Source organism: Nuphar pumila, chromosome 14 (assembly GCF_984573655.1).
Source record: "Nuphar pumila chromosome 14, dmNupPumi1.hap1.1, whole genome shotgun sequence".
Taxonomy (NCBI): domain Eukaryota; kingdom Viridiplantae; phylum Streptophyta; class Magnoliopsida; order Nymphaeales; family Nymphaeaceae; genus Nuphar; species Nuphar pumila.
Window position 1 is genome coordinate 83,186,334 of NC_143262.1, and position 23,259 is coordinate 83,209,592.

General features: G+C 36.9%; 1 protein-coding gene across 1 annotated transcript in view; it reads left to right on the top strand.

Annotated features, from left to right (window-relative positions):
• LOC149817144 (serine/threonine-protein kinase BSK1-like) overlaps positions 1–23,259 on the top strand; it is a 91,804-nt gene that overhangs the window by 59,103 nt on the left and 9,442 nt on the right. Inside the window, exons 6-8 of the mRNA XM_089986624.1 lie at positions 5,535–5,723; positions 16,280–16,444; positions 16,535–16,648. Of these exons, the coding sequence (XP_089842750.1) occupies positions 5,535–5,723; positions 16,280–16,444; positions 16,535–16,648 (468 nt within the window). The remainder of the gene's footprint in view (positions 1–5,534; positions 5,724–16,279; positions 16,445–16,534; positions 16,649–23,259) is intronic.

The following is a 23,259-nucleotide window of genomic DNA, read 5'->3' on the forward strand; positions in this document are numbered from 1 at the left end:
GATAATTAAAGATTGTCCATAACATAGAGATCTCCTCTTCTATGGCCTCACCCAATCAACTTTTCGGACTGGAGATCCTGTATCAAACAATCATTAGATGAAAATATGATTTTACATCCATGATCCGCAATTTGGAAAACGGATAAGATGTTTAAATTTAATTTTGGTACTACTTTAATATTTGGTACAAAAAAAGTTTGATGTTTTTGTAAAGACCCAAAACCTTTGATTTTTAAAGAAGTTTCATCAACTGTTGAAATATGAGAATCATTTTGGTTAGTATGATATTCGGATAGTGTGGACTCATTTGGGATCATATGAAAAGAAGCACTAGAATCAAGAATCTAAAAAGTCTTACTGGGATCAATGCATGTGGATACGGTCGCGCCCGAGAAGGAAGAAGCTTGATTCTTGAACATTAGTTGTAGTGCCTTCATGAGTTGTGTCAAGGATAATAGGTCGATGCATTTGGAGTCATCTACACTATTTCTTTCAAGAGATGGTCTCACCGAAGCCACCTTCTTATCATTTTTTTGATATTCTTTCTTTCTTTTAGGGCAAAAGGGCTTAATATGGCCCAACTCGTAATAATGATAACATATTAGTTTGTCACTCTTCTTGTATTCATGATCACCTCTTTTGTCGTTTTGACTTCTTCCATAATCATTGAAATTCCTTTCATTCTCCCTACTTCTTCCAAAGTGAGGGGACTTATAAGCCCTTGCATGATTTTCAGGCCTTGACATAGTAGGCACATATTTTTCGTCTTTTGAAGAGTTTAACCTATTTTCCTCCATAGTTAATTCTTCAAGAGTTTCAATTATGGTAGGTACACCTCCTTTATGAAGAATGACCGGTTTGTTCATTTCAAATTTGGGTTTAAGCCCATTAACAAATTGGTAGAAGTGCTACGTGCTAAATTTTTTTTTTACGGAGTTCTACATCTTGGGTGCAATGCCACTTTGGTTCTAGAAGAGCCAATTCATCCCAAAGAAGAGAGAGGACATTGTAATATTTCCTAATGCTCATCTCTCCTTGGGTCATAGTTCTCACATTATTTTGCACATTGCATATGTGAGCTATATCCTTGAGACTATACATATCTTTAAGATACTTCCAAGCATCACTAGCACAATCAAATTTTGCTAAGCTAGAGCATTTTTTGATGTCAAAACTATTAATGAGTCATCCAATTATCTTGGAATGACCCATCCTCTATTCTTTCTATTTTTTTATATTCGGTGACGACCTTAGACATCTCTTCTTCTTGAAGAGTCACTTTTTATTTTTCATCTTGTTATGTATAAGTTTAAGCTCTCTTTCGGTGCCATCAACCTAACTTCATAGACCCTTTTCCTATATTTTATGTTTTACTATGGATGCCCACATCACATAGTTAGTATCATTGAGTCTTATGGGAATGGAGATAACCACTTCTCTTTCATCATCCATTTTTACAATAATGAGAGAGAGAAAGCAAGAATTTGTTAAAGGGAACTTTGATGATGCGCTTCCCGATGCAACAATCACATGAACCGATGCTCTTCCAATTTCACAATCCTCTTCTTGGCTTTTCTGAATGAATCACAACCCAAGAGCACTCAGGCTCTTGTACCATGTAATGAAATAAGAACAAAAGCAAATAAGAGCCTCTTATTGGTTTATAAGAACACAACCAATCCACAAAAGAACCACTAATGAATCAATCCACACACTCACACAAGGGCCAAGAGAGTAAAAAAATAATAGCTTTTGTATTACAATGAGAAATCCTAAGGAAGATACAAGGGGTGAACTCCTATTTATAACAAGAGGAAGATATAGGGAGCAGCTCCAACAGCTAGTTGGAGCTGTCCCAATCAATGACATCATAAACCAAAAAGTAAAAAACAAAAATAAATAAAATGTACAGTCAGCCCTTAATGGGTTGACCTCTATTATAAAGTAAAATGACCGAAATACCCCTAATAGGTATTTTGGTTTACATAATATGGACATATATATTTATATATGAATATATATATTAGAAGCACAATCTTAATAATATATATGTTTCGCCGTGTCTTTTACAAAATTAATAAATTCATGTCGTGTATGCAAGTCACGTGCACGTATGCATCCATGTCTTTGTGATATAGGTTCTATACTTGCTGGCTTATTTGGAAAGAGAGGAACAACTGCATAGTTCTAGGGGACATTTGGTTCTTAACTTTCTCCTGGCATGGTTATCCAAAATGAACTTCATATTTAGAGAAGCATTACATGGCAAGGGTTGGAGAATTCTTGGATTGGGTAAAAGATTTCCTGCTCATCTCTACTTGCAATTTTAGCTTGGTTACTTTTTGCTTTCACTTCCTTTGTAGCCCATCTCCCTTTTTTAATAGGGTTTTCTTTTGACTTTTTTTTTTAACATTATATATTGCTTGTTACTGTTCAAAACTTATCGTATCACAACTATTTATACTTTTTTTTAGAAGCATTCATTAGTACATAAAATAAAAAGAGACATTCTACGTCAACAAAAGTTTGATCACTTGTTGCAAGCTTACCAAGATTGCAGCCAAAAGATCAAATAGTTGTACTCTAAGTAACCACAACACGGCTATCAGGCTGCTGTACCCGTCTCGACATGGGTATCAAACGCAGTGCGGGTACGCCACGGGTCGGGTCCTGCATTGTGCCGGTTCGGGTTGGGTTTATTTCAGACCCGAAACAAAAAAAAATGAAACAAAATAAACCCCCCGAAACCCGCGACTCTCTCTGAACCCTTGGCTTCCCCCCATTCTCTCTCTCTCTCTCTCGTTCTCTCGTCTTCCCCCGTTCTCTCTCTCTCGCTCACTCGTGTCTTCCCCCCCTCTCTCTATCTCTCGTCTTCTCCCCCTCTCCCTCCATCTCTCTCTCTCTCCCCCCCCTTTGTTGATTCCCCTCTCTCTCTCTCTTGTCTTCTCTCCTCTCTCTCTTCTCCCTATCTCTCTCTTGTCTTCCCCTTTTCTCTATCTCTCTCTCAGCGACTGTGACATTCTTGGCTCACCTCCAGCGACATTCTCGGCTCACCTGCGATAAATGTAAGGAAATGAGTTCCTCCAACGATGCTCACCAAATCTCCAAAGTGGATACTCAAAAGAGTTCCACCAAAGCACCAAAATGAATACACAAAAGCCACAAATAGTCTCACACAAAACTCACCAAAGGTGGCGAACACGAGTAAAAAAATAATACTTTATTGAGCTTAAGCCATGCAAGAAGCATTACAATAGGGAGGGGGTCTCACCCCTTTATATACACAAGTAAGGATCTCCAAAGAGATAGATCTGTTGGGTGGGCCTTCCCAACGTCTCTTTGACTAGTCAACTCTTGTTGACTTCTAACCAAAAAAGAAAAAGAAAAAATAAACTAACCTAGTTACTAGTTATATATACAAATACATATATATTTACAATTTTAACAGTAAAGAGGTACTTTCTGTTATTTTTTTTATACTAAAAGTATGCTATTTTGTGAGAAAAAAAATTGTTTTCTTTTTTGTTGAACATGGAGATTTTGAAGTTACATGTTTTATCGTTTTGTTGTACGATACATGTAGATGCTGGTTGTCCAGAGAGAGAGAGAGAGAGAGAGAGAGAGAGAGAGAGAGAGAGAGAGAGAGAGAGAGAGAGAGATGCTTCTTGCTAACCTTGTGCACTTTGTACCAACTAGGCTTCCTGAGACAAGTTTAAAAGAACAGAACAATATCAGCTTCTACAAACAGTAGTAAAGATGACCCACCATTAATCAAAACAGAAACTTATGTTAAATAATTTACCTGACAAATGATGGCAACAGAAATTTCTGACATGATCATATCCCCCTAAGAGAAGCAATTTCTGCCCATAATTTTCAAGGATTTAGAACAGTGAAATATGAGATTAGCAACTCAGTAACAAAAAAGAAAACAAAAGTTTGCAGTCCAGATTGTTTGTTTTGTCCCTCTAACAAGCTCACAACAACATAACCACCAAGAAAGACATGGCAAAACTTGTCCATTCTAGTTGATACTATGTTTATGAATGCTTTTCCATATTTCTGTTTGCTGAGTGCTAATTGTTAGGTATTACTGTTATCTGAAATTGTTATTAGCCTGTTATAACTTGTTTCTTCAATTGTGAATCTGATAGTTGTAGCTTGTTGCTTCTTAGTTATTACTTGACTTTTGATTCTTTGAATAAAAGTTGTTAGCATGTTACTAGTTTAGTTGCTTGTTAAATGTTAAATTATCTTTGAATTTATTTTGTATATATATATATATATATATATATATATATATATATATATATATATATATATATATATATATATATATATATATATATATATATATATATATATATATATATATAGCCGTGTCCCCGTACCCACATTTTTTGGAATTTCCATGTCGTACCCTCTGCACCTGAACCTGTACCTGCACCTGTACCCGTACCCAGGTGACAGGTTGTACTTGTGGTTGCTGATAATTATTTACTTTTGGTGGACAGTTCGATGTACATGTGGATGCCAGGGCTGCCAATGCATTGGACTAGGATAATTCTGTACTGCTGTCAATCAAGGTTGGCTTGCATTATTGTCACTTGCTAAAGTCACCCAATTCAACCCACATGCTTGCGCCAATCTGGATTTCTTAGTAATTTGTGGGTTGGGCTGGATTTAGATAGTCTGATTGGATCAAACAAAATTAGATTGGGTTTGGACCATGTGTGGGGTCTGGTTCTTCTATTCACCTGTTTATGGTTCATGATTCTAATGCTATATTAAGTGGACGTGGGAACCACACTTGGTCCGGGGTAGGTACCCTATGTTACCACAAGCATATATAATAGTTACATATAGTATATTAGGATTGAATTCCGTTGTTGAGATACTTGTTCTGATCTTATCTGATCAGAATCTGAATGCAAATCCAGTTGATGCTGGTTGTTTACAGAAATTTTCAATCATGATCTAACACGCGTGACCCTTCTACAGCCCTAGCAAGGTTGATCCGGGTGAGGAGAAGGTGGATTTGAATAAAATGGAGGATGCAGTGCTGATTATAGATAAAAGATCTGTTTATCTTGGATTAGATGAAACTATGGCATAATCAGTCTATAATAAGGCTTTCTGTATAAGTCTTGCAACCGCTAGTTTTGCTTCTTATGTCAGATTTGCTGATAACAGTCCATTTTCTCTCTTTCTCTCAATCAATCGTTAGGGTTAACCTGCTCCGATACCGATTGTCACGGCCTTGTTCTTGGTCCATGTGGCATGCGTTCCCCACGATGATGCCGCAACTTACGATGCTAAGCAATGTTATTTGTTACTATGGTTGCATGCTTGTTATGGTTGTTATTGATACCTATATTATGGTTGCATGCTTGTTATTTTTTCATCGATGAAATTTTGCTGCATCTTGGTGAATACAAGCACCTGTTTTTTAACTTGAAAAAGCATATTCTTGTGTTTAGCAGTGTTAGGAATACAGCTGAACTCCATTGCTGTCAATGGTAATTTGTGTGCAGGCTCTTGATGTTATAAGGGGTAAAAATGGTTTAGTGCTTATGGATTCACACTTGGAAGGGAAATTTTCACCTGAAGAAGGAATGGAAGTTGTCAACCTTGTTTCACGTTGTCTACAATATGAACCCAAGGATAAGCCTAATCCATCAGATCTTGTTGCAGCACTGGCACCCTTGCAGTCCAAAACAGATGTAAATTAACTGTTTCCTTTTGCTTCAATCGATTGTTTGGTTTACATTTATACTGATGTAATTTTAAATAGAATCAATTTGTAGCTTCTCAATTAAATTGTTTCCTGCAGATTACTATATACTATATTAGTGTCAAAGAATTTTAATTGCGTTCAGAAATCCTGATAGTTTAATTGTTGAAGATGTTAAGGGCATCCTTGTAATTTTATACAAGGTATAATTGCATTTACATGAGTTTTGCTTTCCGAAACCGGGTACTCTTTTTTAACAGGTAATTCCATGTGTTTGAATTCAACATACCCCCTTGATGTGATTATAAAGGCAAATCATGCTGTTCTGAAATTTGTTAAATTGGTGAACCTGGTAACTTTCATGGCTCATGTTGGATGTTATCAAGTTACTCAATTTTTCCTTATTCCTAACAAATTCTGAAGTTAGTATTGAATTATTTTTCTAGTACTAGTGATATTTGAAAATTGTCTTGGTGGTGCTGTCCAAGGCAATGGAATGCAATTTGGTGGATTTTTTAAGTTTACAAAATGTGGATGGCAACTTGATGTTTAACCTTGCAGCACATGGAGAACCAACTGAGCTAATGTAAATTGGTCAAGGCTTGATAATTGATGGTTGCCATTACTAAACCTTGTCTAATAGACATGGACTCAGTCAATTCTCTATTTATTTGCAGCTATCACATATTCTTCATGCAAACTCTTACTCTTCCTATGTTCATGGTTTTGGCCAATTTCCTTAACCCTCTACCAATGATCACCTTCATACCTGCTGTTTTTAGCTCCTTATAAGCTGTTGATACCTTTACACATCTTTTTTAGTGGTACAACAACTAAATGCACACATGCGTGCATGCACCTGTGCCATGGTGATAGTAAACAGCTGTACCTTGGTCAGCTCCTTGGTGACTGTTGCCAGTTCCTTAGTTTTATTCAGTGGCATATCTTTCGTCTAATATTACTTACATTCCATAATTCCGCTCTTCAGCATCATCTTCCTCAAGTCTGTCAATCCAGCTGCAGGGGACTATTGTGTTTAGAATCTGTTGTCAACTATTTCTTAGAAGTTTGGAAGTGTAGCCTTGAGAGGCAGGCTATGAGTACGAGGGTCCTCAAAATTGGGAATTTCAAATTGAAAATGCTTCACTTGCTTGTAACGGAGGCTTGTGCTGAATCTAAGATAATGAGCTGGTGAAATTCTTTAGCATACTGGTTGTTGAGAAAATATCAACATCCATTCTTTAGTGTAACATCAATGACTTTGTGTTACTGGAATGGCATAGAAAAAGCTGGCATTTCTTTTTTAAAATTCTCAATATCTTGTAGTTACTATATGCTTGATTGGTTTTATTATGATTATTGCAATCGATAAGAGGATTGAATTGCTAGCATAGCTTAGACCAAATTGGTGCTTGGGCCTTGAGGTCCAGTAACACAGACGATACATTTTATCCTTTGGTGCTTTTAAAGTACAAAACTTGTTTCTTGGGCATATTATTTGCAGATGTATCACATGATCCTCTTTTGTCAGTGTCCATTGTTAGTGATATAACCCTAGCCATTACTTAGTACCAAATAACTCTTCAAATTTGAAGTCATACTTGTGTACATATTTGGCCATGAATGGCTTCCGTTGTGATGTTTTAGGCTATAAAACTGGGTAGCAAATTCAAGTCAAGGTGGCTATTGCTATCTTGTCACTTTGTTCTAGATGTCACCAGGTGGTCACAACAATCATCTGGTCATTCTATCAGTTTGGTTTACATCCTTGTAAACACCCCAAATTTTTCAGGTTCATTCTGGACACACCCTCATAGATGTCGACCCTCTGTAGCACAGTGTAGGAGTCTAACCCTAGGTCCATATTAGTTTAAGTGTCACTTCACCCCATTTCACCTGAGAAATTATCATTTTACCCCTAGGTCACCTTAGACCCCTGTCAATTAGACCCAACCAAGCTCATTTTAAGTTCAGAAGAGTTAGAATATCAGTCATTTCTAGCTCCCTTGAGTTCACGATGAGTAAACCTTGTTCATTTCAACTAAAATTGATTCATTTCCTGTAAAATGAGCTCATTTCTAGCTCGAATTTCAGTCAGTTGTTCTAGAGTTAGTCAATTCCAGTCAATCATGTTCCCTTGTGTCTAACTTGAGCTCACCAGGAGTTCAAGTGGTCTAGTTCTAGTTCAAATTCGTTTACCATATTGTTGGAGTTCACTTTAGTCTATTTCAACTCATTTTAGCTCATTTCAACTGAAATTAAGCTAACCCCAGCTAGTATTCAGTTTGTCTGAGCTCCGAAATTAGTTCACCTCAGTATAATTGAGTATCATCTCAGCTCAAACCTAGTACATTCCCGTTACTCACTTCACTCTACAGTGAATTCTTGCCATTTCGCTGGGAATTGTGTCATTCTTCAATCATCTGGTCGGAGAACCTAGTCGAGTCAGTGTCATTTTAGTTCACCTGAGTTCAAAAACCCTAGAATCCAGTTTAAACCAGTTCAAATCAGTTCAAGCTTCACTGTCCAAGTGTCACTCTTTGCCCTGCAGGGGTAAAATCATTTCTTGATCATTTTTTTAGATCAATTCTATCAATTTCCAAGTCGAGATAATTCTCAATCTGGACTCGGACCAATCTCTTTATCTGATATTTTATCCATGTCCGAGATCCAATCCATATTTCAATTTGGACATTGGATCCAGTATTGGATCTGATATCCAATATCTATTCTCTATTCCAAACCTGGATCTTTTATTCAATTCATTCTATTATCTATATCCAGAGTCCAATTTATTTTCTGAACCTGGATTATCTCATCAGATATCCATAATCCAATCATTTGTTATCTCAAATCCGTTCTTCAATTCAGGATCCATTTCTGATCTAGGATCCACTTTTTAAGTCCATCCGGGAGCCATTCCATTTGTTTTATTGAGATCCAAGATTCATTTTCTAATTCTATTCAGGATCTTTCATCCTTTTCGAACGTGGATCAAGCTTATGGTCCGTGATCCAGATCCATTTGTAATTTTTAAATTTTGGATCCAGATCCGAATTCAAATCTTTTGCTAATTTCAAACCTGGGTTCAAAATTGATTTTATCCTAACCCAGTATTTTGACATTTGACATGCCTTTTTCAAAAATATCTTTTTTAATGCGTCAGATCTGGATCTAGTTTGGATTTCGATTCAGATTTTTATCAAACTCAAATTTCAAAATGGATCTTAGATCCAATCCAAAATCCAAAAGACCCACCTAAGGTGGTGTCATCTTTTGATTCCCTTCATTTTATTTTTGTTATTTCATAAGTCTAGTTGATTTAGGACTCTATTCTTGTTTTTAAACTTTTAGTTTTATTTTCATTTGTTTTTAACCCTTTTAAAAACCTTTATTTATTGTTTTAAAAACCAAATGTGGGGCCCACCTAGGTGGCGCCACATTTGGGGCTTTTGTTTAGAGTTCCAATTAGTTGTAAATAAGAAAAGTGAAAAAGTCAAAATTAAATCCCATTAGAACTCTTTAAAAAAATCGCCCCCCCCCCCTAATTTTTCCTTTATTAATTGCCAATTAAACCCTTGGAAACCCTATCTTTAACTCTAAAAAAAATTCTATAAAAGGGGCCAAGGAGGGGACGTCCAGCCCATATGCTCTCATCTCACATCTCCTTCCTCTCTCCCTTAGCCCAAGCCTCCTCCTCCAGCCCAAGGTAAAACCCCTCTCGTTCTTCTCTCTTTTTTTTGTTTATTTTATTTTTTTTATGGTGTCGCCCCTTGTTCTTTTCTTTCTTTAATCCATTTTTTTTGTGTGGTAGCATCAATGGCTGATCCAGCCACAGGTAAACCCTCATCCTTTTCCTCTTTTTGTTTTCTTTGATGTTCTTTTTATTGATTTTATCTCAGCCAACAAGAAAGAAGGTGATTCGATCTTCCGTAGATCGAATCCCTCTTTTTATCGGCTACATCAAGCAAATCCCATGCAATTTCGTTTTTCTGTATTTTTCTTTATTTATATGCATATTAGATTTAGATTTACATTATTTCATCCATGAAAAATAAAAAAAATATTGCATCTATGCTCTCTTTTACGTTTTATGCATGTTAGATTAAGTTCTTGAATTTTCTTTAACAGTCCTGCCAGAATCTTGATTCTGGCCACGCGGTAACAACGTTATTTTATGTGCGATTTTTCGTCGTTTTGATCTGAATTGGGCATCAGATGACCCGTTTATAAAATTAAGAACCGAAGCCTATTTTCTGCACCGTTAAAACGTTGTGCAGAATCAATAGGAACTTGCCGGAGTCATCTCCCTCACCAGAAATCGTATTTCAGATTCGTAAAAAGTGGTGTCTTCGTCTGCGTATTTAGTTTATTCTGTGTGATTTTTGACGGTAGTTTACTATTTTATTTTATCCCAGAATCAGAACTTGTTCTTCTTGAATCGTCAGGCACGGTTCAGATCTTGGATCATCTTGTCGGTGCGATATCTCCCTAATCGAAGATCGTATTTCAGATCCGTAAAAAGTGATCTCTCCGTCTGCTTGTCTAGTTTCTGTCGTGAGATTTTTGCAGATCGTTTGCTATTTTATTTTAACCCGAAATCGGGGTCTGTCTTTCTTGAATCGTCAGGCGTTGGCCAGAATTAAGAGCAACTTGCCAGAATCGTATCTCCTTAACCGGAGATCGTTTTTTTCGATCTGTAAAAAGGAGTTTCTCTTTCGTCATGTCTGGTTTATCTCTGTCAAATTTCATAAATTTTCATCGCTGTTTGATATTTTATTCTGATCTGACACCATGATAGGTATAAAATAGCATGTTTTTTTCTTTTTTCTTTAATATTTGTCTCTTGAATAATTATAAAAATTTATTTTTTGATTGTATGCTGTTTTTAGGGTTGTTAACAGTGTCCATGATGATTTTCATAATTTTTAGAAGTCATTTGATATATTGTTTAGTTGTTTCTCAAAAACCGGATGCCCGCATAGTTCTGTTTTGTTGAAATACGGGCAAATTTAATCTTTTTTATTTATTTCATTATTTTCATAAATTGTTTTCGTGATTTCAGGCTTTGATCATGTTCTTGATCATGTCAAGGTGCTCTCCACCCGATTTGGCATCGTTTCGAATCTGTTTGGTCTTCAGATTAAGCGTATTTTAAAGATCTTTTCTGAAAAACCCTGATTTTTAACCCTGTTTTGCAATTATTATCAATTTTTAGGGGTATTTTGTTCATTTTCCTCTCAATTACGAATTTCTAATCAGTTTACTTTTATTACTTATTTAGTCATGCATCATCCATTATGTTATTTAAAGATTTTTCTACTAACATGTTTGCTAATTTTGCAGGGAAGCTCAAGATTGTATTTTCTTTATTTCTTTTTTTTTATTATTATTCAATTATTCAATGTAAATTGTAATCAAATATACAAAATAGTGAATTTTTTTTTCTGCATAGATTAGGGTTGCATTTGCATATAGTTTATTTTCTCAATATTAATTGCTATCGTTGATGATTTATATGCATATTTCAAATTCTACAATGGTGAAACATGAATGTCATGTGCACCTTCTGCTAAGAAGTTAATAAACTTAGTAGAGTTCGTATTTGTGGCCATAGTCAGAATACAAATGAAATTTAGATTTATCTTCTTTTAAGTTACAAACAGACTACACTCTTAGGCTATATCTTCCAAAATCATTGCATATTTTCGAAAGCTTTTCAAATATTTTTCAAAACCCTCCTTTTAGAATTTAACAAGATATATTCAAAACATATTTGTGGTCATAGTCATGGATATGGGGCGAATTTATCTTGTTCGAATTGTATAAGGCACAAAAAATCCTTTTCTCTTTCTGCGCAAAATAAATTTATGAAACAAAGGAGATTTATAAAATATTTTCTCAAAGATTTTCAAAAAAGTTTTATAAACTACATTCATACATCATATAGGCTTAGACTGCATCATAGGGACACGCGCCCCATCATCTGACTCCTTCCATAAAATCGATTTTCAGGATCATCTCCTTTTTAAAAGTATTTTCAAACAATTCCAAGCATGCTTCATGTTTTCAATCAATATTTTTCAAAAATCATAGCACATGTATGATTCTTTGTGCATTCTAGGACTTAAAATAATTTCTCAAACAGTTAAGCAAGTAAGGCACATTGTTCGATCTTTTGTTCGATTACCCCTGATAAAGGCGCCAGGAACGGTTGAACCTCGTACCGACAGGCGAGTCCCATTCTCTCTTAATTTTCTCATATTTTCAAAACAGAGGTGAGTTTTTCTTAAATCTTTTCAAAAGGTCAGTTTGACTTACAAAAGTAAAATTTTGCATGATAACAATCCTGAAAACTTTCAAAGCTGGTTTGATAGGTCATATGTACTTACTATCATATATATGGTCTTTTTTCTGACCTATTCAGTTTATTCTAGCTATTTGAGGAAAGTCAAATATCATTTCTGTAATTCATTTGTATTCAACATGCATAATTAGGCTTCAATTGGTATTTTGTCTCAGTCTCCATCAATCTTTATGTTTGCAAGTGTGATATGGTTTAAAATTTAGGCTCAGCCTTTATTTCAATCCATGGGGGGGGCCTCAAATATAGTTTAATCAATCTTTTCTTTTTCACTTCATTTTTCAATTTTCTAATTTTTTACTGGATACATCTATTTGTGTGTGTGTGTGCGCGTGCATGTGCTGCCATTGTGAAATTATCAAAGTTTCCTTCCCCAAAATTGCCTCCATTTTTTTTGTTAAACTCCATGTGTACCTCCTGATTTTGAACAACTGACATCATTAAGTAATTGAATGGTACATAAATACCTCGCAATATAATCAAATTAACTGAATTTTTCCAGAAGAAGTGATACAACAACAAACAACAACTACGCCTTCATCCCAAAACAATTGGGGTCGGCGATATGAACCAAAAAAGAAAATCATTCTGGGTCTTCCACATGAATCCTTCTCCTCCAATCATTTCTATCCAATGCCATGTCCTCGGTGAGGTTCAAAGCATTCATATCCCTTCCTATCACCTCCATCCATGTCTTCCTAGGCCTACCCCGACCTCTTTTAACTAATATATTTCCCCATTTCTCCATCCTTCTAACTGGAGCATCATTAGGCCTTCGCCGAATATGTCCAAACCACCGTAAACGATTCTCTCTCATCTTATTTTCAATGGGTGCAACGCCTACCTTCTTACGTATCTCCTCGTTCTGAATCTTATCTTTTATTGTATTTCCACACATCCATCTCAGCATACGCATCTCATCTACACTCATTTTTTGAATATGATGTCTTTTCGCAGCCCAACATTCTGTACCATATAGTAAAGCAGGCCTAATAGTCGTCCTATAAAACTTTACCTTCAACCGCAATGGCATTCTACGATCGCACAACACTCCAGTTGCACTTTTCCATTTCATCCACCCAACCTTTATCCTATGATTTACATCTCCATCAATTTCTCCATACTTTTGAATGATAGATCCCAAATATTTGAAACAATCATCCACCGATATTTCTTGCTCACCAAGCTTCACTACACTCCCATCACTACTTCGTTGCTTACTAAACCAACATTCAATATATTATGTCTTACTCTTAATCAACTTAAAACCTCTTGCTTCCAATGTCTGTCTCCATAATTCTAACTTAGCATTAACCCCTGCTCTAGACTCATCAATCAAAACAATATCATCAGCAAACAACATACACCATGGCACATTTTCTTGAATTGATCTCGTAAGTTCATCCATCACTATAGCAAATAAGAAAGGGCTTAATGCAGATCCTTGATGTAACCCAACCGTTATAGAAAAATTGGTTGTCACCCCTCCACAAGTGCGGACATTGGTTACTACTCCTTCGTACATATCTTTAATTATACTAATGTACTTGAGAGAAACACCTTTCTTTATCATTGTCCACCAGAGAACATCCCTAGGTACTCTATCGTATGCCTTCTCCAAATCAATAAAAACCATATGCAAATCTTTGTTCCTCTCTCTATTTCTCTCAATAAGTTGTCTAAGAAGATGTATAGCTTCCATAGTTGATCTTCCGGGCATAAAACCAAATTGATTCTCCGATATCATAACAACCTTCCTCAACCTAGACTCAATCACTCTCTCCAAAAGTTTCATACTATGACTCATGAGTTTTATACCACGATAGTTTGTGCAATCTTGTATATCACCCTTATTCTTATATAGAGGCACCAAAGTACTCTTCCTCCACTCATTAGGCATCTTATTTGTCCACCAAATCTTGTTAAAAAGATTTGTCAACCATTCTAAACCTTTCTCTTCCAAGCATTTCCAAGCCTCGATAGGTATACCATCTGGGCCAACTGCCCTTTTTGATTTCATTTTCTTCAAAGTCTCTGCAATTTCTTTCTTTTGAATCTTGCGCATGATGTCACGATTCATCTCATGAAAAGGAATGGAGAAGTCTCCAAGATCCTGAGCATGACTTTCATTAAATAGCTTATCAAAATAATCTTTCCATCTCTCCTTAATCTCCTTATCTTTGACTAAAACTCTTTGTGTTTCATCTTTGATACATCTAACCATACCCAGATCCCTCGATTTCCTATCTCTCATCTTTGCAAGCCTATAAATATCCTTCTCGCCCTCTTTGGTATCCAACTTGTCATAAACCTCCTTATATACCTTATCCCTCGCGTTCCGAACTACTTTTTTAGCTTCTTTCTTTGCTATCATATACTTCTCCAAATTCTCATTATCACGACTCTTACTTAGATTTCTATAACACTCTCTTTTAACCTTAATAGCTAATTTGACATCCTCGTTCCACCACGATGTATCCTTACCTAGCGGTGCACTGCCTTTAGACTCACCCAATACCTCCTTACCACCTTTCTCATGTCACTCGCTATCTTATTCCACATTGATTCTGAATCCTCCTCGAGACACCAATCAACTTCTTTAACTACCTGCTCTATAAACATTCCTTGTTTAGCTCATTTCAGTGCCCACTACTTAATTCTAGGATCTATCCTATGTCTATCCCTTTTGTGGCATTGTCTAATTTTAAGATCTAAAATTAAGACTCTATGTTGTGTAGCTACACTTTCTCCCGGTAGAACCTTACAATCGATGCAACAACCCCTATCTCTCTTTCTAAGTAGGAAAAAATCTATCTGACTCGTATTAACCCCACTTTTAAATGTTACTAGGTGAGACTCCCTCTTCCTAAACCAAGTGTTTGCTAAGATCATATCATAGGACAAACCAAAATCTAAAATTCTTTCTCCACTTTCGTTTCTTTCTCCTATACCATAGCCTCCATGGATACTCTCAAATTCATCCCTACTAATGCCTACATGCCCATTAAGGTCACCGCCGATGAAAAGCCTTTCTCCATAAGATATCCCTTGTACTACTCCATCTAAATCTTCCCAAAATTGACGCTTAATGGAATCATCTAAACCTACTTGAGGTGCATAAACACTAATAATATTAATAATATCCGTACCTAATACTAATTTAATAAGTAAAATCCTATCACCCTTCCTACGGACTTCAACTACATTATCTATAAACTCACGACTCATAACAATCCCTACTCCATTCCTATTCCTATTTATTCCTGTATACCAAATCTTATATCCCCAAGGTTCTATCACTTTTGCTTTCTCACCTACCCATTTGGTCTCTTGTAGACATAAAATATCAATCTTTCTCCTATACACATAACATCTACTAACTCTACCAACTTACCAGTTAAAGACCCTATGTTCCAAGTGGCTAACCTAATTTTATGGTCTTGGACTAACTTCTTTACCCCCACCCGTCCAACAAAGTGAGGGAACCCTTGCCTATTTGACACCACACCCGGGCGCTGGTGTGACGCGTCGCTTCCGGGCGACGACCTAGCAACCCTTGCCCATTTATCACTGCCTCCGGGCCTATAGAGTACAACGCGTCGCTCAGTAGGGAACGCCCCAACAAAATTCTCATGTTGGTTCATATTCATAGGGTATGACTAAGTTTTTATGCTGGCTGTCACAGGCCTACCGCAACCCTCCTCCTTTATCCGGGCTTGGGACTGGCAGTGTATAACTAAACAGTTATACACCGGCGGAGTTTCCAGAAGAAGTGAAATTTTAAAAATATCAGCATTTGAACTTTTGTGCTATTCTCCCATTTCACAATCATGTCGAGATTATCTCCATACTATCCCAAAATTTATATGAACAAAGTAAAACTTCTATCATCTTCTTCAGATATTTCATAGAGAAAAACAAATTTTTAAAACCCTCCGTTGTGTTCTTGCAAACTTCTCAAGAATGACTTGATACGTCGGCTGTATTGTAATTTAACCTTTAATGATTATCTGGTTAATCATATTGCATGGTTTAGCATTGGTTCCATTATGATGAACCCATCTTCTGTCTTTTCATTGGTTTTCTCAGCATTTAAGGATATACCTTTGAAAACCTTGCTTTTCTTGCATTTGAATAGACAAATATTCATGCTCACATTTTGTATCTGCTGATGAGTACAGGTGCCTTCTTATGCCCTTATGGGTATGACGAAGCAAGAGGACCCCCCTTCTCCTCCACAACTTTCTCTTTCTCCATTAGGTGAGGCATGTGCAAGAATGGATCTTACTGCAATGCACCAAATACTGATCACTATGCACTACAAGGATGATGAGGGGACCAATGAGGTAAAAGTGTAAGATTAATTGGAACTTGACTTGGGAAGCCAGAAACCTGTAAAAGTTTGTTCATGCTGCATGGATTTGTTGGGTGTGCAGCTATCATTTCAAGAGTGGACTCAGCAGATGAGAGATATGCTTGAAGCTAGAAAGCGTGGTGATGTTGCATTCCGTGAGAAAAATTTCAGAGCTGCTATCGACTGTTATTCTCAGGTAAGTTTTTGGCCTTGTCATCTATTATGCATCCGTAAAGTCTTGAAAACCTTACCTGAGATTGGGCAAACTAAACTGAGACTCTAGGTCATGTGCTCGTCGCTGTTAAGTTGTAATATATATATATATATATAATTCGCATTGTATATATATATATATACACACATATATATTGTATAGTATTTATAGTGTTGTAATAAGAAATACCCATTAGGGGTATTTCAGTCTTTTCACAATATTGTAATAGGTTGTCCCCATTAGGGGCACAATAGTCTTTTATAATTTTTCCTTTATTTTTATAACTTAGTACTTAAGTTGTAAGCTTGAGGGCATTTAGGTAATAGGCCCATAGAGTCGTTGGGACCTCCCCAACGGCTCTATTTCTAGCTGTTGGAAAGGTCCCAATGGCTTTATGGTGTGTGTGTTTGTGTATAAATAGGGGTGTTCCCCTCTTGTAAATTCCATGCTTTCTCAAAAATTTATTCTCAATAATATCTGTATATTTTTTTACTCTTTGTTTTAGCCCCTAAGTGGCTTGTGCGATTGTGTTTTGTATTGACCTATAAGTGGTCTTAATTGTGTACTTGTATTCTTGTATGCCCATAAGAGGCACACACTTGTACTCTCTTTTTAGTTTCAGAGCCTTGGTGCTCTTGGATTGTAACTTGTACGTGAAGATCAAGAGGAGGCTCATGATATCGGTGGATAATTGGTTCATTGGTTTGTTGCTTCATTGCTTCGGGAAGCGCACCATCAACCTTCTTCAACACTTTCTTGCCATCTGCTTCTTTTCTTCTTTCTTCTTCTATTCTCTTTACTTCCACGGCCGATAAGGAAATCAAATTTGATGGGATCAACTACAACATGTGGGCCACCGCGGTAAAAAGAATTCTAGTAGGAAAAGAATTGTGACACTTGGTTGATGGTTCTACTCTGGAACCTCAACCTATTCTTACCAAGGTTGTTGTGGGAGAAGATGAAACAACTAAAGAGGAGATCTTAAAAGGAAATGAGAGATAAAACTCTTTTGGATTACAAAAATAACTATAAGGCATGAGAAGTACGCCATGTTAAAGTGCTCTCACTTCATGGGAAGCATGTGTGAGGAGCCATGTCAGAATATCTTAGAATTTGAAAGCGGATGAGGCTTGAACTTTTATCAAGCAAACGGATACCCAAAGAGATGCCGCTCATAAATGAAAAATACGTAACAAGATCATAAGTGTACACAAGGCGATAAAAGTGTGCATGAGTACTATGGATCTTTAAAAGGACTTTGGGATCAAATGTTTAATTTAGAGCCTATTTGGTACACACCCAATGATGCTCGTCTAAGAAAAAAATAAATTTTAGAAGAACACAAGGCCTTAGACTTGAGTTCGAACATGTGAGGGTCACCATCACTCATCGAGAGAAAGATGAGCCTCCACCTCTTTATGAAGTATTGGTTGAAGTATGTATTGAAGAGATTAGATTGAAGATCATGACCGAGCCCAAGGAACTTAAAGATAATGTGTTGGTTGTCCAAAGATTTAGTGCCAACACTAATGCCTACAAGCCTCGTCACTTCACAAGATCTAACTTTGGGAGGCAACATTATGATAATGGGAGGAAGAAGATTATATGTCATAATTGTGAAAAATCGGGGCACATTAAGCCTTATTGTCTTGAATTTAAAGAAAATGATGGGCGGCGAGTGTACATGCATCCTATGAGGATAAAAGTGGAACAAATAGAGATTCCAAATCCGTTGAAACCATGTCGTTATCCCAACTAGTGGAAGCCCTACAACCGCTTTTCAAGAATTCATCTTTCACGGGTGCCGCGATCTCCTCTTCTTCTCTTCCAGGTAAATTTTTTTGGCTCTTGGACTCCGGTGCATCCTTCCATATGACTACTAATAACTATTTACTTTTCGAATTTCAATTAAATATAATATTCTTACTGCCGATTGTTCCTCTCTTGACATAAAAGGGATTGGCGATTTTAAAAATTCAATTTTTTTCATACCTAAAATTAGATTTGTTATAAAACTCAACTTAATTCTTCCTTCCGTTTCTCAAATAGTTGATCATGGTTGTAAAATCTCCTTTTCATCGGACCAATGTTTGATGCAAGATCTCTAGTCTAGGATGCAGATTGGTGGACATAGAGAAGATCTTTACTACATGGTTTGATTGATTATTCTTAGAAATACATTTTGTTGCAATGTATAAAATTTGGATGTTTTTTTGTGGCATCAAAGGCTAAGTCATCTTAGCATATATAAATTATCCAATGTACCTCATTTGAGAAAATTTTGTAATGAAAAACTTAATTGCACTGATTGTATTCTTGAAAAAATAAAGGTCATTCTCTTTAAAGAAATAACCTTTTTTGCTACTAAACCACTTGAATTAATACATTCAGATGTACGGGAACCGACACCCATTGTATCTAAGGGTGGCTTTGCTTATTATGTGATCTTTGTCGATGATTATTCTCGGTACACATGGATTTACTGAGGTGCAAAAGCGAAGTGTTTAAAATTTTCAAAACTCTTCACCATCTAGTCAAAATTTTATTTAAGACTAATATAGCTATTTTTTGCTCCCATTCAGGGAGAGAATTTATGTCAAAAGATTTCAAAAAGTATTTGAAAATTAATGAAATTTTACACTAAAGATCTTGTGCAAACACCCCCTCAACAAAATGGATTTAAAGAACGAAAATATAAACATATTATAGAAACTACTAGAACTCTACTCATTTCGAAAAATGTTCCAAAAGAATTTTGGGCCGATACTCTTAACACTTCTTATCTCATAAATAGAATCCCTTCTGCCAAACTTCAAAACATTTCACCTCTTGAAAAACTTTTTAAAACCCTCTGATTACTCTAGATTGAGGACTTTTGGTTGCAAATGTTTTGTTTACTAACAAAAATAAAAAAAATTGTCCCTTAGAGCTATACCTTGTGTTTTCTTCGAATATGGTGAAACCAGAGTTACCGGAAGCGCCTAGGTAAAAGTGGAAGCGTGCTTTCCCGAAGCGCGAAACGCCGCGCTTCCGAAGCGTGAGGGGAAGCGTCCCCCTTTTTTGGGAAGCACATTTCTCTTTTATGGGAAACACGCTTCCCATTTATGGGAAGCATGTTTCCCCCGCGCTTCCCCCACGCTTCCCCATTTTTTTTATTTTTTTCGCTTCCCCCTCGCTTCCTAGGTCGCTTCTGGTTCGCTTCCTAGGTCGCTTTCGAGACGGTTCGGAATTTTCTTCTAAGTGGTCCCCCGCTTCCTAAATTTTTGAAAGTGCCTCGCTTCCCGCTCCCACTTCCCGTATCGCTTCCTGCTCCCGCTTCTAACTCTGGGTGAAACTCAAAATGGTTTTACATGTTATGATCTCAAACATGATAAACTCTATATTTTTCGAAATGTGACCTTTTTTAGAAAAAGAAAGTTCATTTGATTAAAGTGTGCCTAAGAAAGCCAACTCATATTCTTTTTATTTGAATTGCTTCCTAAAAATAAAGAAGATTCTTTGAGTATTGATATTGTGAATGATGAACCTCAACTACATACTCCTGGTGATGGGAACCATGATAGATATAAGTGAACCTTTAATTTTTCAATATAGAAGAAGGCAATGATAGTCAACCTAGTGCTTTAGAAAGATACTCTAACCTTGAGTCATAATAATCTAGTACTCTTAAGAAATCCACTAAGGAATCTAGACCCTCAGATCGATTTGTGTCCTATGAGTCATTTTTCTCTCAATATAGAGCATGCCTATCCAAAATATTCTCCTTTTCTGAACCTCCTACATATAAACAAGCCCAAAAACATCCTGAGTGGATGGATGCCATGAACATTGAACTTGAAGCAATAGAAAAATCTAACACATGGAAAATAACAACTCTTACACGTGGGAAAAAGTCCATAGGTTATAGGTGGATATACAAAGTAAAAACTAAGAATTACGGCTCCCTAGAATGATGTAAGGCTAGGATAGTAGCCAAGGGTTATGCACATGAATATGGTATAGACTACGATTAAACATTTGTGCTGATAGCTAGAATAACGTCAGTTAGAATCAGAGTTACCGGAAGCGCCTAGGTAAAAGGGGAAGCGCGAAACGTCGCGCTTCCGAAGCGTGAGGGGAAGCGCTCTTCCCCCACGCTTCTTCATTTTTTCCATTTTTTTCGCTTCCCCCTCGCTTCTGGTTCGCTTCCTAGGTCGCTTCCGGTTCGCTTCCTAGGGTTCTTCCGAGACGGTTCAGAATTTTCTTCTAAGTGGTCCCACACTTCCCCACTTCCTAAATTTTTGAAAGTGCCTCGCTTTCCGCTCCCGCTTCCCGTATCGCTTCTCGCTTCCTCGACTGGTAACTCTGGTTAGAACTCTCATAGCCATAGCTGCTGTTAGGAATTGGGCTATCTATCAGATGGATGCCAAAAATGTGTTCTTAAATGGTGACTTGAAATAAAAAGTTTATATGGATCCCCCACCAAGATATGAAATTTCGACAGGAAAGGTTCTTCATTTAAACAAGACTCTATATGGTTTAAAACAGGCTCCCAAGACGCCCCAAAATTTCAAACTTATAAACCTTTCTTAAAAGTTCAAAAGGTTGGAAAATTACTTTCTTATCAGAGTTTTTGAAAGAGTTTTGTTTAACATATCAGCGGAAACAATTTTTTTTTGAATAAGAAAGAAAGGCAAGTTGACAACCTTGGGCGCGTTAGCGTAAAAATCCACATTTTCACATAGAAGTAACTTGCAAACATTTTGATAAGTCATTGCATTCAAAATAAGATCTGATTGTACAAAATTTGGTTTTTCTGAGGAAAACTCTTGCCAAAAACCCAAAAGTATAGGATGCGAGCTGATAGCAAAACAGTGGGATCTTGAACCATCTCGCAATCACGCCATCGCCTGTTTCGCAACCTATTCGTCACCTGTGCCCATGAAATGAGTCAGTCTCACGAAAAACTGGTAAGTGCACAAATAGGACAATAGAGAACAAAATTAAGTGTATGTATTTGATTCTATCATGCTCAACAGTTTATACTAGTGAGAAACTATATAAGCAGTTCATCAACACAAGTAAATGTTACAATTAGCATAAGCAGTTCATCAAGACAAGTAAATGCTACAATTAGCATAAGCAATAATTAACTAATAGTACAAAACAAACAAGAGGTGAACAGGATAACTTTCATTTTGATACTTAGCTGGTCTGCGGGTACGCGCAAGGCACGAATCATAGAAACAACTGAGACTAGTTCGGGGGTCTATTATGCCATGTATTTTCAAATACCCCGAATAGCTAGTTGAGTCCGCTCCTAAGGGGACGGTCGGTGACCGAAAGAGGATTTTTCAAAGGCATACGTAGACAACGGATGCATCCTACTTCTGCAGAAGACTGTGGGATCTACCACCTAGGATAATTTCTAGTAGTCCCATCCCCTAACTTCGATGACTGGGGATACCAAATCATTGCTCGATGGGTGGTTGTTAACAACATGTCCATCAGAGTTTTTGTACTGTCCCATCTTCTCTCTTGACAGGAAACAACATGTCAAATGAGCGCTTCAGATTTTATTTAACTGAAGAGTCATTCTGCATGCTCTGGTAGACCCAACTCAAGCATCTTGCCGGTAAAGGCGAGTTATCACTATTTATGTGATTACAACATTGTGCCATTAGCACGATTCGAAGTCATATGACTGTTTCATTCGATCGTCGTAGTACTGACATGGCCCGCATGTCTACGAGTATGCTACGACGAAAGGGGTATAGGTTTCACAAAAAGGAAACCCCAACACAAAGATGCAATGTAATGCAGAAACTTCTTTGACAAGTTTTATCTTTCAAAACTGATGTACAACACTTGTGTTATTTGCATGCTAAGAGATCGCCACTAATCTCTTATTCGTTTATCATAGTATATGTATGCAACGCATGACTCGATACTAGTTCGATAAACAAGACATAGGTTTCTCAAAAGAATCCCATTTTAAACACATGTTCGTATCAATAAACCGGAGGTTATCCAAGTCGTATCAGATACGCAAACAGAGGTAGTAAAACCCTCTCTCCCAAATACGTCGATACGGGAGACTGGGTTGCAAACTTGCAATGGCAGGGACTTCCAAAATTCAACTAATCATGGCTACGCATTTGGCAACACTGATTCGTTTTAAGAATCCCCTTTTAAAAAAATGGAATACACAAGTGTCGCTTGTGTCATTTTGAAACAAACAAGCGAAATAGATTGCGCTCTAGTCTTAACTTACGCATGTGTAAGTTAACATGAAAATGCGAGCTCGTGCACAAGGCAGTGCGACAACAAGGTGTCAGCAATCCTTAAAGTGCGAAGACGCGCATTGGGCGCAAGAATGCGTAAGCGGAGCGCGAGGTATGAAATCGTACCTCGGCCACATAAACGTGTCAGCAATAGAGGCATAAGCAAGTAAATGCATGAGGTACGAAACCATACTTTGGCTAAACAAATGCGCAAGCAGGTAAATGCAGAAAAGCAAATAACCCGTGCACTAAAGCGCGGCGGCGAAAGTAAATGACAGAAAGTGATGCTTGATACGCGAAATCGCATATCAAGCCAAATAAATGCGTAAA